This window comes from Coturnix japonica, chromosome 3 (assembly GCF_001577835.2).
Source record: "Coturnix japonica isolate 7356 chromosome 3, Coturnix japonica 2.1, whole genome shotgun sequence".
NCBI lineage: Eukaryota > Metazoa > Chordata > Aves > Galliformes > Phasianidae > Coturnix > Coturnix japonica.
The window spans coordinates 8,250,483-8,264,466 of NC_029518.1; the positions used below are offsets into that span (position 1 = coordinate 8,250,483).

The 13,984-nt window shown below is 44.8% G+C and overlaps 1 protein-coding gene across 35 annotated transcripts in view; it reads left to right on the top strand.

Moving 5' to 3' along the window:
• The first annotated feature begins 2,234 nt into the window (after positions 1-2,234).
• NRXN1 (neurexin 1) overlaps positions 2,235-13,984 on the top strand; it is a 606,274-nt gene continuing 594,524 nt past the window's right edge. For 12 of the 35 annotated variants that reach the window (XM_015856863.2, XM_015856869.2, XM_015856860.2 and 9 more), the window contains exons 1-2: positions 2,253-2,440; positions 5,796-7,248. In XM_015856863.2, coding sequence (XP_015712349.1) covers positions 6,510-7,248 — 739 coding nt within the window. In that variant the 5' untranslated portion in view covers positions 2,253-2,440; positions 5,796-6,509. Of the gene's footprint in view, positions 2,441-2,498; positions 2,516-5,795; positions 7,249-13,984 lie in introns of those variants that run through there. The other 23 variants (XM_032443900.1, XM_015856872.2, XM_032443904.1 and 20 more) reach the window with 7 other exon arrangements.

Consider the following 13,984-nt stretch of genomic DNA (forward strand, 5'->3'; position numbering starts at 1 on the left):
TTGAGCTAGCCTACAAATCTCTTATTTAAAATTACAACCTCTGGACAATTTCATACATGTACCTTTCAATGACTCAAAGACACTTTTTCTTCCTGACAACATATATCCCTCACCAGATCTTAAACTTGAAGGTTGTATAATGTACGATGTTCCCTGTGACAGAAATTATAGTTGGGTTGTTTCCAAGAATATCATTACCGCTGTTATCTGTTTACTCTTCAAAACTTATGAATGTTTTTGGTGTAACACAGAGCACTAATTTATGCAGTAGAAGTCAGGTTTCTGTAAGACCGTGGGCTTCTTACAAGGTATTCCATACACGTCTATGCCTGAAAGATATACAAAGAGAGATGGTTTGGAAATCGTGTTTCGTCTTTTTTATTATTTTTGTGCTGCTTCAGAATGAATCAACTGTGACACCACAGGCTGCAAAAACTGCTGAGAATGACAAAAGTAACAAATTTTTTCTAGAAGTCAACCAAAAACTGAATTAAATTAAGGAAATTTTATTGCCCCAACATTTCTCTGTATCTTCCTGACTAACTAATTGTCTAATAGCTCTATTTCTTGGCAGGCTTTTCTCAGCCATCCCCTAACCGTGTCAAGATTCTTGTTTAGAGAAACGTGAACATTGTCTGGCCCTAATTGGCACAGCTGGGCTGACCTGTAGTTGGAAAATGGAAGAAGCCTCCACCTGTGCCAGCACATCCACCCATACCAGTGACTGGACTTGGACTTTCATTCTCCCCATTTAAAAGAATCATAGAATCATATAATAGAATCACAGAGTTATGGAATCATAACATGGCTTGAATTGAAAGAGACCCAAAAGCCCACACAGCCCCAGCCCTTGCTGTGGTCGGGGCTCCCCCTTACCAAATCAGACTGCCCAGGGCCCATCCAACATGGCCCTGGGCACCTCTGGGGATGGGACAAAGAGCATTAGAAGTGTTATCATTTTTTTAACCACAAGCAAAGTAAAAATTAGGCCACAATTAGGAAATAGTATTGTTTTGGTTTTTTTTTTTCCCCCACATAAAATGTATATCATGAGTACTAATTTTTATCAGTTTGCAATTTTGCTCCTGTAAAAAAGTGTTTCCCTTTTTGTTATTGCTGAAGCCTATAATTTATATTCTTTTCATAGCAGGAGAGAGATTTGCTCCTTGTTCTGTTTGCACAGGTCAAGTTATTAGAATTGTCAAGAGAAAATCTCACTCTTTATTTGAAAATAACTGGATATGGGTATCATCTGGCTGAATAAAAAGGAAGTTTGATGATGCTACACGTACTGAAGATATGTAGCATGTCTAGCAAGCTTTTATTCTTGTTGCTTGGTTATTTCACCAAACTTATTATCTGTGAGGATGCCTGATTCATTAAAGAAGATCATAAGGCTAACTCCTCTGCGACTGAGCTGGGAGAGCGAGGGCTTTTTACCACAGTTCTGTAGTTTTCAGCTCAAAACTAAATCACTATGTGTTGTTTTCAGCTTGGAAAACAAAAAGTATGGCTGCACACACCTTAATAGAAAGGGATGCTGGGGGTGCTCTTGTGATTCCTTGAGTGTGACAGCATCATTCCGGAGTCCGAAGAGTTGTAAGAACCTTGGCTGGGGTACAGGCAGCTCCCAGCCAGCACCCTTCTCCTGGCCATTGAGTACAAAGACTGCAGGCCACCATCTGGACACAACTGGATGTGTTTGATATGACACAGTGCCTTCCAGGTGGCTCAACCCAACCATCTCAAGAGTCCCTAAATTTTTCTCAACAGTTTGTGAGCACTGGGCAACAACATACATTCAAACAGGTTTAACACAATGCCAGACAGAACCCAGACTTTCCAACAGACTCCCCGTGTGGCCCGGAAGGTATCCTTCAGTTAGAAGTCATCACCTGTATTATCCCACAGGCCAACGCATACACCAGAAAGCTTCGGCTCTAGAACCATCCAACCAAGCAGCACACCCCACGCAAAGCAGCGGAGTGGCGGGGATGGAGCCGGCAGAGATGCCCCAGCCAGCGAAGCAGATGGGAGAGCACCAAGTCAACGCTTCGTCCTCGGCGGCGCGCACCTCTCCGGGCCGTGCCCGCTGCAGTGCAGAGCCTCGGGGCGCGGCGGGCCCGGGGCGGGGCGGGCCGGGGTCTGCAGCGAGCGCGGCACCGCCCCCGGCGGGCAGACGGGCGCGGCGGCGTCACGCGGCGGCACCGCCCCCCGCTCCCGGCGGCCGCCCCCGCCCGCTGCCGCCGCCGCGCACCCGCAGCAGCGCCCGCTCCGTCGGCGAGCGGCAGAGGCAGCTCCGGCCGCGCCTGCCCCGGCCCGCGGCACCCCGCGCAGGTAAGGCGTGTCCGCGGTGCGGGCAGAGCGGTGCCGGGGAGGACGAGCCCCGCTGTGCCGCTGCGGAAGGAGGAGGAAGAGGAGAAGGAGGCGCGAGAGGCTGGTGGGTTCGCATGCGGCGTTGTGGGAAGGTAGATGGCGGGGAGCAGAGATGGAGGAGCGGAGGGAGAAGTTAAAGGTTGGATGCGGCTATTCCTCCCGTGCCAAAGCGGGTGGGGGGTTGTATCCGTGTGAGCGGAGGGATGAATCAATGTGCTGCATGTTTTCCCTCGCGGGAGCTGCTCGGGTGCATCGCGAAGCGATGGGGATGCGTATCGCCATGGGATCGCTGTGTGCTGGCGGCGGGCTGGGATGGGCGAGGGGCTTGTGCAGGAAGTGCATGGGCAATTTGGGACATTTGCTATTGTGAGGGAGAAGAAAGAGGGCAGGCGGCTGCCTTGGTGCGTTCGGAACCGCGCGGGTTCCTGCTGATGGTGTGCATTTTTGAAGGAGGAGAAATTCTATCACAAGCGTATTAAAATAAATACGTCTGCAGGCTGGAGAGGTAGCAAAATCGATCATTGCGGCCGCCTAGGAAAGAATTTGATTCTAGAAATTACGTAGAAACGGAGGGAAAAGATTAATGATGCCGCTAAGTCTGCTTTTGAATCGGAGCGCTTCCCCCTTTGGCTGCAGCAAGGTTGTTTTCCAGCTCCTTTCTTTTCAAACGGTAATTTGCGAACTCTCCGGGCTTCCCCGCTCCGGAGACAATGCCGAGCGCTGGGCACAATGAAGATCGTGCCGGGGCGGTGCGTGCCGCGACCTGCCGTTAGCCCGAGATTTATTGACCTCGGGGTGCTCCCTCTCGCCCGTTTGGAAAGGCTCCATCGGGGTACCTGGGATCAAATCATCGTTTTTAAAGGAAAAAATAATAATAATATATATATATATATATATATATAGGGTTATGGAGAGGTGGGGGAAGGATATTGATGCACTGGTGAGGCGCTGAAGGCGCTGCTCCGTTAGTGCTGCTTTGTGTATATTTCTCACTACATGCATGTGCGCACACATACAGTGCCGGGGGGGAGGCGGGAGGGGAGGGGAATCGGCTGGCAGTTGAGACCCCGGTTGAGGTATGTTACATGACCAAATCGTCCCCTCTTGGAAATGACAGTGTCCTTCTGCTTTGGAGATGGCGAGACCGTGTTGTGTACTGACTGTATGGATATCGGTAGTGATAAATAAGCAATTGTGGCTTTATTATTATTATTTATTTCCTCGGGTCTTCCTTCTATCCTCTTCAATCTTTCCATCTTTCTGCCTTCACCCTCTCCCTTTATTTTCTTTCATTATCGCTGTCATTCATTTCTTTCTCCCTTTTCCCCTCTCGCTGCCGCACCGCGGGCGGGGGCCGGGCGGCACCGCAGCCGGCGGCGGGGCGGCTCTCCTGGAGGGATCCCCACTCGGATGCTCTCCGCGGACACCTGTAGGGATCGCTCTGCACGCTCGGCGGCGCGCTCGCACCCCCCCACACACAGACACACACACACGCGCTCTCACGCACCCGTGCACGCGGGCGCGCTCGCTCCTGCCTCGCGGCACCTGCAAGCTACTGCTTTCCCTGAACACCCGCGCGTTCCCTCCCCACTCATCCCTCACCCTTGGGCCACGCGCCCACCTGCGGTCCCCCGCCCCGCCCCTCCCCCCCTCGGCACACGGACAGCCAGCCGATCCCTTTCTCTCGCCGCACCCTCTTGGTCTCTCCCTCCCTCCACCGTACGGTCGCACTACCCTCCCGTCCCCCGGGGCATCCCTGGTGCTCCCACTCGCGTTCAGCCCCCCCGTCCCCCACCAATGCGGGGAGCCCCGGGCGCAGGCGGCAGCCGCGGAGCCGCCGCCCCGTCGGGCCGCGCAGGGCGGAGCTGTTCGTGGTGCTGAAGCGGTGCCTGCCCGCCGCCGGCAGCTCTCCCGACGGCGCCGATATGCCCCAAACGCTCCCGCTGGGGGCCGGGGTTGCCTGCTTCCCTCGACGAGCTCTAATGGGCACCGCGTTTTTTGGGGGTGGGGGGCTGCCGGAAAACTGCTGGCAGCGGTATCAGAAGGGGAAAACCATGGGGCACGCCGATGCCCTGCAGTGCCCGGTGGTGATTGAGCACGGCTGGCCTCTGCCAGATGGGTTTGGGAGTTCTTCTAACCTCTAGGGATTCTTCTTGCTTCCCTTTCGCTGCTCTTGCCCGCCTGGCATGTGACAAATAATAAAAATAAACGTGTTGACATTTAGAGGAATGAAATTAAATATAAAGAGAGAGTAGGAGGTGACTTAGCGGCTTGGAATGTGTCAGGTGCAGGCAGCCGAGGTGTGTGCAGGTTTTGCCCCGGCAGGCACATCCCTGCCCCCTCTCCCCGCAGCAGACGCATACCCACACGCAGCACCCAGCACCCGGCAAGGTGGTTGGCAGCTCTGGCCGTGCTGTTCTGCCTGAGTGCTGCTGGCTGAGGGGAGGGAGGTGTCGGAGATCCTCTCCTCCATCAGATCTCTGCTTGCACACTTCTCCTAGAAAACACTGCGCGGCTTGGAGGAAGAAAAGAGAGGGGAGCCTCTCTGCTGAAGTGGTTTGAATGCAGAGACTGCTTTAAAGCAAGGGAATGAACTATGGCATATGTATTAATTTTAAAATGAGGAGTGTCCTTTTAAATAAGTGTGTCTGAGTAAACATACGTAAAATACTGCAGCCCATTTCAGAGGACTAACACCTGGGATTAACTGATCTGCATTGTGAATAATGTCAGCATCAGAGCCGGCTTGAATTGGATTTTCCTTGCCAGAACAGAGAATATCAGCCACCAAAGAAACCAGGTGGCAGAGAAAAATGCAGTTTGGAATTTTCAAAAAGCCTTCTAAGAAACCATTGCAAGTCTTCCTCACCCCATGAAAATAAACCAGTAGGTGTGCCACATACAGCAGATCCTGCCAGTCCCTGCTGGGTGCTCTGTCCCTTTCATACATTTTTGAGCTGTATTAGAAAGAACTAGAACCAGGCTTGGTACCATCATCTCATTAATGGGACCCTGTAGCTTCACAGGTGCTGATATTTCCATAAATAAATTAAAGTAAACCAAATAGCAAAATAAGCAATATCTTTTCAGGACACTTCTTAACATCAGTCTTATAATAATAATAATAATAATATATGGTCCTAAAATATTTGCAGGTTTTGGAATGGTAAGTAGTTTACATACAGATTAAACCATAAAAATGTGTTCTGATGTAAGCATATACATTGGATTTAAGCTTAGCCCTGCATGTTATGATGACTTCTCAGTAACTCCAAAATTACAGCAGCACTTCATTTTGCTATCACTGAACAGTGTCTCAAATAAAAATTAATCACAAATTTACGCTAGAGATCAACTTTATGATTTCACTTGTTATTATTAGTCACTGTTTCTTATTATTCTGTTTTGATTCCTTGCAGATTAGAAACAAAAACAATAGAGGAGTTCACCCCCTGGATCTTAGCCTTGGCCTTTTACAAGCAGGCAGAAGAGGAGCTGTCAGGCTGTGCATGTCAAGTAGCCGCCCAGCTGTTTGACAGCTTCTGGGTTTCAACCCCATTGGGATTGAGGCAGCTCAGGAAACCATGAGCGATGAGTCCTGTCGCCTGCTGATACTGCTCCAGCACCATGGCAGGCATTCCGTGATCTGACAAGAGGATACGTCTTGGGGAGGCTGCGCTGGGATCCGTAATTGGCTTCCTGGGAAACTACAGCTGGTGGATAGGATGTAAAAAGAGGTGCATAAGCATTGGGATATTGCTACAGTCTTGCCGAGCTCCTGGATCTGCTTGGAGGAGAGGATTTTGCCACCAGCCTTGTTTTTATATCTCCCGCTTTAGTAATGTTGGCTTTGGGGAAAATTTCTGCTGACTCACCCACGCCCAGACACCTTTCTCAAAACCTGGCTGATCAGTGAAGAATACCACCAACACCTTCTTCCCTCTGACCCCCTTAGAGTCCCCCTCCATCCCGCGGGGTCCCTGCAGCCCCCCCGTCCTGTGGCGGGGGTGAGCACACCTGAAGCTCCGAGCGTGGCTGGTGTCCAGCAAGATTTTACCCTGTCTGCCCCTGGGGCCCCAGCGCCGCCCCCCGCCGGCACTGCCGCCCCACTCGCTCGCCCCAGGCCGCGCAGGATGGGGGCGGCGCTGGTGCGGCGTGGGGGCTGCCTGCTGCTCTGGCTGGCCCTGCTGCTGGGCTGCTGGGCTGAGCTGGGCAGTGGGCTGGAGTTCCCAGGGGCTGAGGGGCAGTGGACCCGCTTCCCCAAGTGGAATGCCTGCTGTGAGAGCGAGATGAGCTTCAACATGAAGACACGCAGTTCCAGCGGGCTGGTGCTCTACTTTGATGATGAGGGCTTCTGTGACTTCCTGGAGCTCATCCTTACCCAGGGTGGGCGGCTGCAGCTCAGTTTCTCCATCTTCTGTGCCGAGCCTGCCACCTTGCTCTCTGACATGGCGGTCAACGACAACCTTTGGCATGCTGTGGTCATCCGCCGCCACTTCAAGAACACCACTCTGATCATTGACCGGGCTGAGGCGAAGTGGGTGGAGGTGAAGTCCAAACGACGGGACATGACTGTGTTCAGTGGCCTCTTCTTGGGGGGGCTTCCGCCGGAGCTGCGATCAGCAACACTAAAGCTGACACTCTCCTCTGTCAAGGACCGGGAGCCCTTCAAGGGCTGGATAACGGATGTTCGGGTCAACTACACACAGACATTGCCGGTGGAGAGCCAGGAGGTGCGGCTGGACGATGAGCAGAGCCGCCTGTGTGCTCGGGAGGATGTTTGCCTCAATGGAGGTGTCTGCTCGGTGCTCAACGACCAGGCTGTCTGCGACTGCTCCCAAACAGGCTTTCGGGGGAAGGACTGCAGTGAAGGTAAGGTACCATCTTAGCTTGCCCTGCCGCCCCCTTCGCGTAGTGGAGGGGACGGGTAGGAGGTCAGGCCTGCATGGAGTTTCATCTGTATGAGTGGGTCTCGCTCCCCTCCCCGCTGCCTCCCTGCTGCCTCCTCTCTTCCTGCCTTCCTGCCCCCACGTGTCTCTGTGGCAGACCATGGTGCCATCACTCCTCTGATCTTTGCAGGGGTGGGCAGAGGGAGGAAGACATCATCTGTGTATCTTCTGATGGCAGGGTGAGATGTGAGGTTGTCCTGGGATGAAGAAAGGACAGGGCCTCGGTGCCAGGTGCATCCCAGTTGGGAGGGGGTGGCCAGCGTCATACTTGGCCAGAGCTGAGGGAGAGGGTGGGCAGGCTTGCAATGAGCAGCTGGTGGCAATTAATTTTAGGAACAGGGAAAGCAACACAAAGGAGAATTTTGCAGGATGAAGTGCAAAGATGACCTGGGTTTATTTTTGTAGGGAAGCAGAGACCCAGAGTCTGTTCTGTATTAAAACCTACCTCTGTTATGTTGTTGGAATAAAATCAGTGATTTATTTGGGAATTCCTTAAATTGTTGCTGAGGAGGAGGAAGATTTGAGAGAGGATTATGGTTTTACAGATATGTAAATGGTATTGCTTTGTGATGTATTTAGCCATTTTGAATGCTAGTCTTAAAGAGAGAATACAAAAGGACAAGGGGAAAGTATACATTCTATGACTGCAAAATTACTGAGGAAGATAGATCTTTGAAAGGCAGCAGTTTCCTGAGTCCCATCTGCAAATAAAGCACTGAGTAAAATATGGATCGTATTCAGTACCCATTGTTTTTGGTGGTTGGGATGATTGTGAACATTTAAAAGGGATACATGTAGGATTCATATTCTTTTTTAGTAAGTGTACCATTGCTTGAAGCTATGCTAAGCATATAGAGTAGCAATGTTATGTGCCTACAACGTAAGGTATATATATGAAATGAGACCAAACGTATCAAGGGAGAATGTGATGTTCATGTCAGAATTTGAGATCAGAGACCTGAGTGTAAAATGTAAAAGGTAAATGTAAATAAGATTCTGTGTAGGCCAAATGAGGGTCTTCCCTGAGTGGCTGCTTGACTTTTACAGCTGAATAATTTTGTCATTTCTATCAGATTTCACTCATTTTAAAATAGAAAACTTCATTTGTGACTGTGCTTTATTATGTAACACCTTCTGTCCGTAGTGTCAGTACCCAAAACACTACAGTCATTCTGCATCTTGTTTGCTTTATCAGTTGTTTATCTCTCATCTGCCATTTGTTAATAAAACCAAACCTTATAAACATCTTAAAATAAGCTTTAGTAAGTAGAGGCCAAATGATAATTTAACAGAATAAGAAGCTTGTTTTTTCAATAACACACAGTCCCAGAAACAGTAAAATGAGCCTTATAAAATAGTAGCAAGACACATTTTTTGCTTAGACTCATCCTGAAGTGTTCAGCTTCTGATTTCATTTGAAATAGGAGACAGTATTTTCACTTACAGCAATAGAAATTGAATTTGTATCTATTGATTAAAAAAAAAAAAAAAAAGATAAGTTAAACTCAGGTCAGTGAGGTTTGATGAAGGGATTAGTAGCTACTCAGATGTGCTACAAAAGATAATGAACTGATTTGTAATTAATAATTTTATCTTTTCAGAAATTAAAAAGTGGAAGTGCAGGTGAAATCACTACGTTTGCCAAGTAGGAAATCCTGGCTATTGTTACATATTTCTTTATAGCCAGCATAGTAATGATGTAGTTGAGTTATGGTGTTTTGTTCCTGGAATGTGTGAATTGCCCACAAGACTTAGTACGAGGTTGCCATTGGTGAAGGATGGAGGATCATCTCAAACTGTGATGATGTGAAGGGAGACTTTTGACATTTTGTTCTTTGTCTTGTTTTAATTAGAAATGTTTTAGATGAGAAAAAATAACAAAGTGTCAATTTTTATCTGTAATTGTAACCATATGTCCTAGTTACTACCTTTTTCCTTCAAGGTGAAACATTAAAATCCATTCTCCTTGAAGATGTATCTATCTGTATTATGTATAAGCTTAGATTTAGTGTGCTTCTGTATCTCTGGCTGGGCATGGAGTTCAGTGTTCAGTGGTATAATGAGCAATAAAGGAATCAATAATATTAAAAACAAACCAAAGAATCAACTTCTAAAAAAAAAAAATAATCCTGACTTGCACATTGAAGAGATTAGAAAATAAATAGGTAGATTTAAATAGATTTAAAGAGTCAATGGCCTTGGGCCTTTCAGGCCTCAGGAGGCATTTTTTAAAGCATCTAAGTCTCCCTGGCTTTCTTTCGTCACCTTTGAAAATCTCATTAATTTTTCTTGGAAGTGCAGTTTTCTCAAAAGAATCAAGTTTCACCAAGTGTTATTTGCTTTGAAAATCCCATACTATTATAACTAATATATAAAGTATTATATATCTGGAGTGCTGTGTCCAGGCCTGGGGCACCCAGCACAAGAAAGATGCAGAGTTCTTGGAGCAGATCCAGAGGAGGGCCACTAAAATGATCAGAGGGCTGGAGCCCCTCTTCTGTGAAGAAAGGTTTTGGGAACTGGACTTCTTTAGTTTGGAGGAGAGAGACCTCATTGTGTTCTTCAAATACTTGAAGCATATAAACAGGAGGGGGTATGGCTGTTTATGGGGGTGGATACTGATAGGACAAGGGGGAATGGTTTTAAACTGAGACAGGGGAGGTTTAGGTTAGATATTAGGAGGAAGTTTTTCACCCAGAGAGTGGTGACATATTGGAACAGGTTGCCCAAGGAGGCTGTGGATGCCCCATCCCTGGAGAGGCATTCAAGGCAAGGCTGGATGTGGCTCTGGGCAGCCTGGTCTGCTGGTTGGTGACCCTGCACATAGCAAGGGGCTGAAACTGGATGATTATTGTGGTCCTTTTCAGCCCAGGCCATTCTATGATTCTGTAATAACTTACTCCCAGTAGGATTAACTGTCCTTTTGTCTAATTCAGGAGTAGCTTCATTTATGTTTTCCAATCTACAAGGGAGTGAAATCTAGGAAAGTATTGGATGTATTGCATTCAGTCATGCTCTTAGTTCCAATAGTATCTAAACTCTCTTCAGTTTGTAGATTTCACATGAGTCATCGCATAAGGACTGGAGCTCTACTTGAATATTAAGGGCGTGCTGTCTACAGCTGAGAAAAATACGATGTGTAGCAGTACTGTTATTGGCTGGGCTGAGTGCTAATAGATAAAGACAGTACAAGAGGCTTCTAAAAAAGAAAATCTCTAGTACTGAAACAGGCAAGGGAGTATTATTTCATGTAATAGCAACTCAGCAGAAGGAAAAATACATAATATTATGATAAATTTTGTTAGAAATAAGACTAGCATTAAAGTAAACCCCAATTGCCACATCAATTTTCTGATAAATTCTTTGACATACACCACAATCTTCTCAGTGAAAATTATATTATTCCATGAGAAAAATTAAATTGATATGGTGTGATTTTGCTAAAATAACAGTTTTTTTTGAAGACTGATCTTAAGAATTAAATTAGTGAATTGAGTCAGAGTCCTAGCAGGCAAGGAGAATACATCTCCTACCAGTATTTTTTATTCCATTTATTTTCTTATGTTTAAATTTCAGAACAAAAACAAATATTACATTAATAAAATATTAGTGAATTATTGACCTTCTGACATGAGATGGAACTCATAATTTTTCTTTTTATCTTTATTTGTATTAAAATAATGAAGTCCAGTATCCTGTCTGAGAAAATGGAGGCGATGTAAACCATGTTACACGCTTTGCTCTGGGTGATTTTTCTCACTAAAACCAGCTTCTTGTCAATTCATGACCTTCTGTGGTTCTGTATCTGTGACTGTTTCAAGAAAATTACATGTGGGGTGATTTATCTTTCTAAAATGTGGCTGGACTACTTGCCTAAATATTAGGTTGTCATAGAAACAATTACTCTGTGGATTCAAAGTGTTCTTGTTTAGAGCATGGTTTATTTTAACTGTCCTGCTGAGTTTCTGTTTTGTGGAAAAAATGAGAGCGGTTCATGCAGCTGTTCACTGTAAGAGATACTCTTCCTTGTCAGATATTCAGAACTTGATGCCAGCTATGGTAGCTATGGTTTGAACTGTGAAAAGGGTGGTGTTTTTTTTTTTTTTTTTTTTAGGGAGTAAATTCCAGATGTCTCAGGCTAGCCAGCATTTAGATTTGTTTGTTTGGGTTCTGAATATATTACATCAATCTTTGTTGTGCATATTTGCTTCTTCATGTTAACTTTAAAAAAAGTCATCCAATATTCATATCTTTTTGAAAATTTCCATGTTACAATTCATTCAATTCCCTTATGTATTGAATAAAACATATAAACATCTTTGGGCATGAATTATATTTTTTTCTGATAGATGTTTAAGCTCAAAGTGATACTGTTGAACTCATCATACGTAGTCTTAAAAGAGTAGTCATCATGGTCTTTGTCCTTCTTGAATAGTTAGCTAAGTATATTATGGAATAAACTTCATATTTATACTTCAGAATCTTTATCTACAACTCACATCCTAATTACATGATGTGTATGCTAAATTTCTTGTCAGTGCTAATAGCTAGGATGGCAATACTAATTTACGAGGTGAAATAGAAGTCCACTGGAGATTACACTAAAATTCTGATGATTAGATTAATTTAGCTAAAATGTTTCAAATTTATTTCATTTGTTTTTAAATTGTGGCCTTTATTTATTTGTTCATTTGTTTATTTTTGATCCATCTAGAATCCTGAGGGCAGACAGACATATAATTCCAAAGTTCAAAACTGTATTAAATATGTGCCCTTTGCATTCAGTTGTGTGCATCATGCTTACGTCTGCATAATGGAGAATTTTGCATCTTTTTTTTTTTTTTTTTAAATTTTAAATGCAGCTTGATATACTGTTTTGTTAGCCAGAATTTGGTATTATGTGATATTGATTTCAATATCTGTCTCATGTAAAATCACAGCAATTTAAATCCTGTGTCACTGCTAATTAGGAGCTGGCAGCCTGCTTTGTCTTCTAAGAAAGCAACTTGTTGAATATGGCTAATCCTTTCAAAATGCTGATATTGAAATGTTTCCAAAAGACCACTTATTTTATGTAGCATACATCTTAGTACTCCAGATCAATGCTTTTTTGTTTTTTTTTTTTCAGTGAGGATGTTGTTTCCCTTTGTGCCTAATTGAGACACAGGGCTCCTGTAAGTTTCGAGTTCATACTGCGAACTGTAGAATGCTAATATACAAGAAGAATTTGTATCTAGAAACAGAGGACATTGTGTCAGATTGGCTGTATTCATTCTGAATTTTAAAAAAATATTTAACAAAATTATCTGTTCTAATGTAATGACATTTCAAGGCTTCTGGGCATTTCAGTCCAAATGCACTTGATCTTTTCTTAGCTGTATGTTGATGCCCTAGAGTCTTTTAGCCATAGATGCTAGCCAAGGAGTTGTGGGAAAACATTAGGATTACAGAACATAAAATTTTATCTGCTCATCATAATAGATCTGATAGATGGGAATGGGGAGGCAGAGTGGCAAGTAAAACTGGTTCCTGGTAGAAACAGCTTGATGTAGAGACTAATACATACAGCTTTGGTGTTTCATGTTTATTTTAATAAATATATCAAAGCTGGCTGGTAATTTAAAATAAAACAGTTAATTTATCTCTTGATGGAATTAGTACAGTGCCTTCTCTTCCAGAATGTTTGGTGTTAATTCAGAAAGCATGAAACCATAGCAGCTTCTGCAAAAATGCTTTGTGTAGTTTATTGTACTGGTGCTGAAATTGTATACCTTCATGAACACATGATTTTATAGAACAGCGAAGGGCATTCTGAGGTGTTGTGTACCTTGTTTTACATGGGGTGTACATTGCAAAGACCACAGTTAACTTCTTTCAGGCAGTGATTTGTAGCAAACATGCATTTAGCTGTTTCATTAATGTTGTGATATATCGAACTGACTAGCAAAGTACACTGTATCTCTGACACCTTTATATTATTCTACCCTGACCAAGGTAGAATATTTACAAAATAATTTAGTTTTTTTCCTGCAAAGATGATAACTTTCTCTGCTGACTGTTCTTCTGTACTGAGGTGGTCCTAAGATCACAGGCTTTTTACTAACCTGGATTATAGTATTGTATAGGAAGTCAGTCCTTCAAAAGCTCAGACTCTCATCTGCCTAACTAAAAATTAGATGTTTGTGGTGGATTCATGTAATGAATCATTGCAACCATTCTGCTGGATTTTGGTGTACGTAGCAAAACCAGTGACCTCTTCAATGCTTAAAAATACCCACATCTTCTCATGAATGAGGAAGGAAAAATTACATGAGTTTGATGCTGCCATCTCTGTGACCCTAGCCAGTTTGCACCGCTTCTCCAGCTGTGGGTGTTGTTGTTGTTGTTGGTTTTTTTTTTTTTTGTCTTTTTGTCTGTCAGGTAAAATTACTGATACAGGAGGTACAGGAGGTCTTTTTTTGTTATTAGTTTTGTTTGGATTTTCTTCCTGAGATCTTAAAAAAAAATAATCAGAACTTCTGTTTGGGATTTATGAAGGGAAGTCAAGACTTGAAGCTCCATCTACCAACATGCAACCTTTTTAGTCTACAGAAATGATACTTATCAGCTGTCTTTGAAGATGCCACTGTTCTTAGTGTATATCTGTCTATCCACAGCTG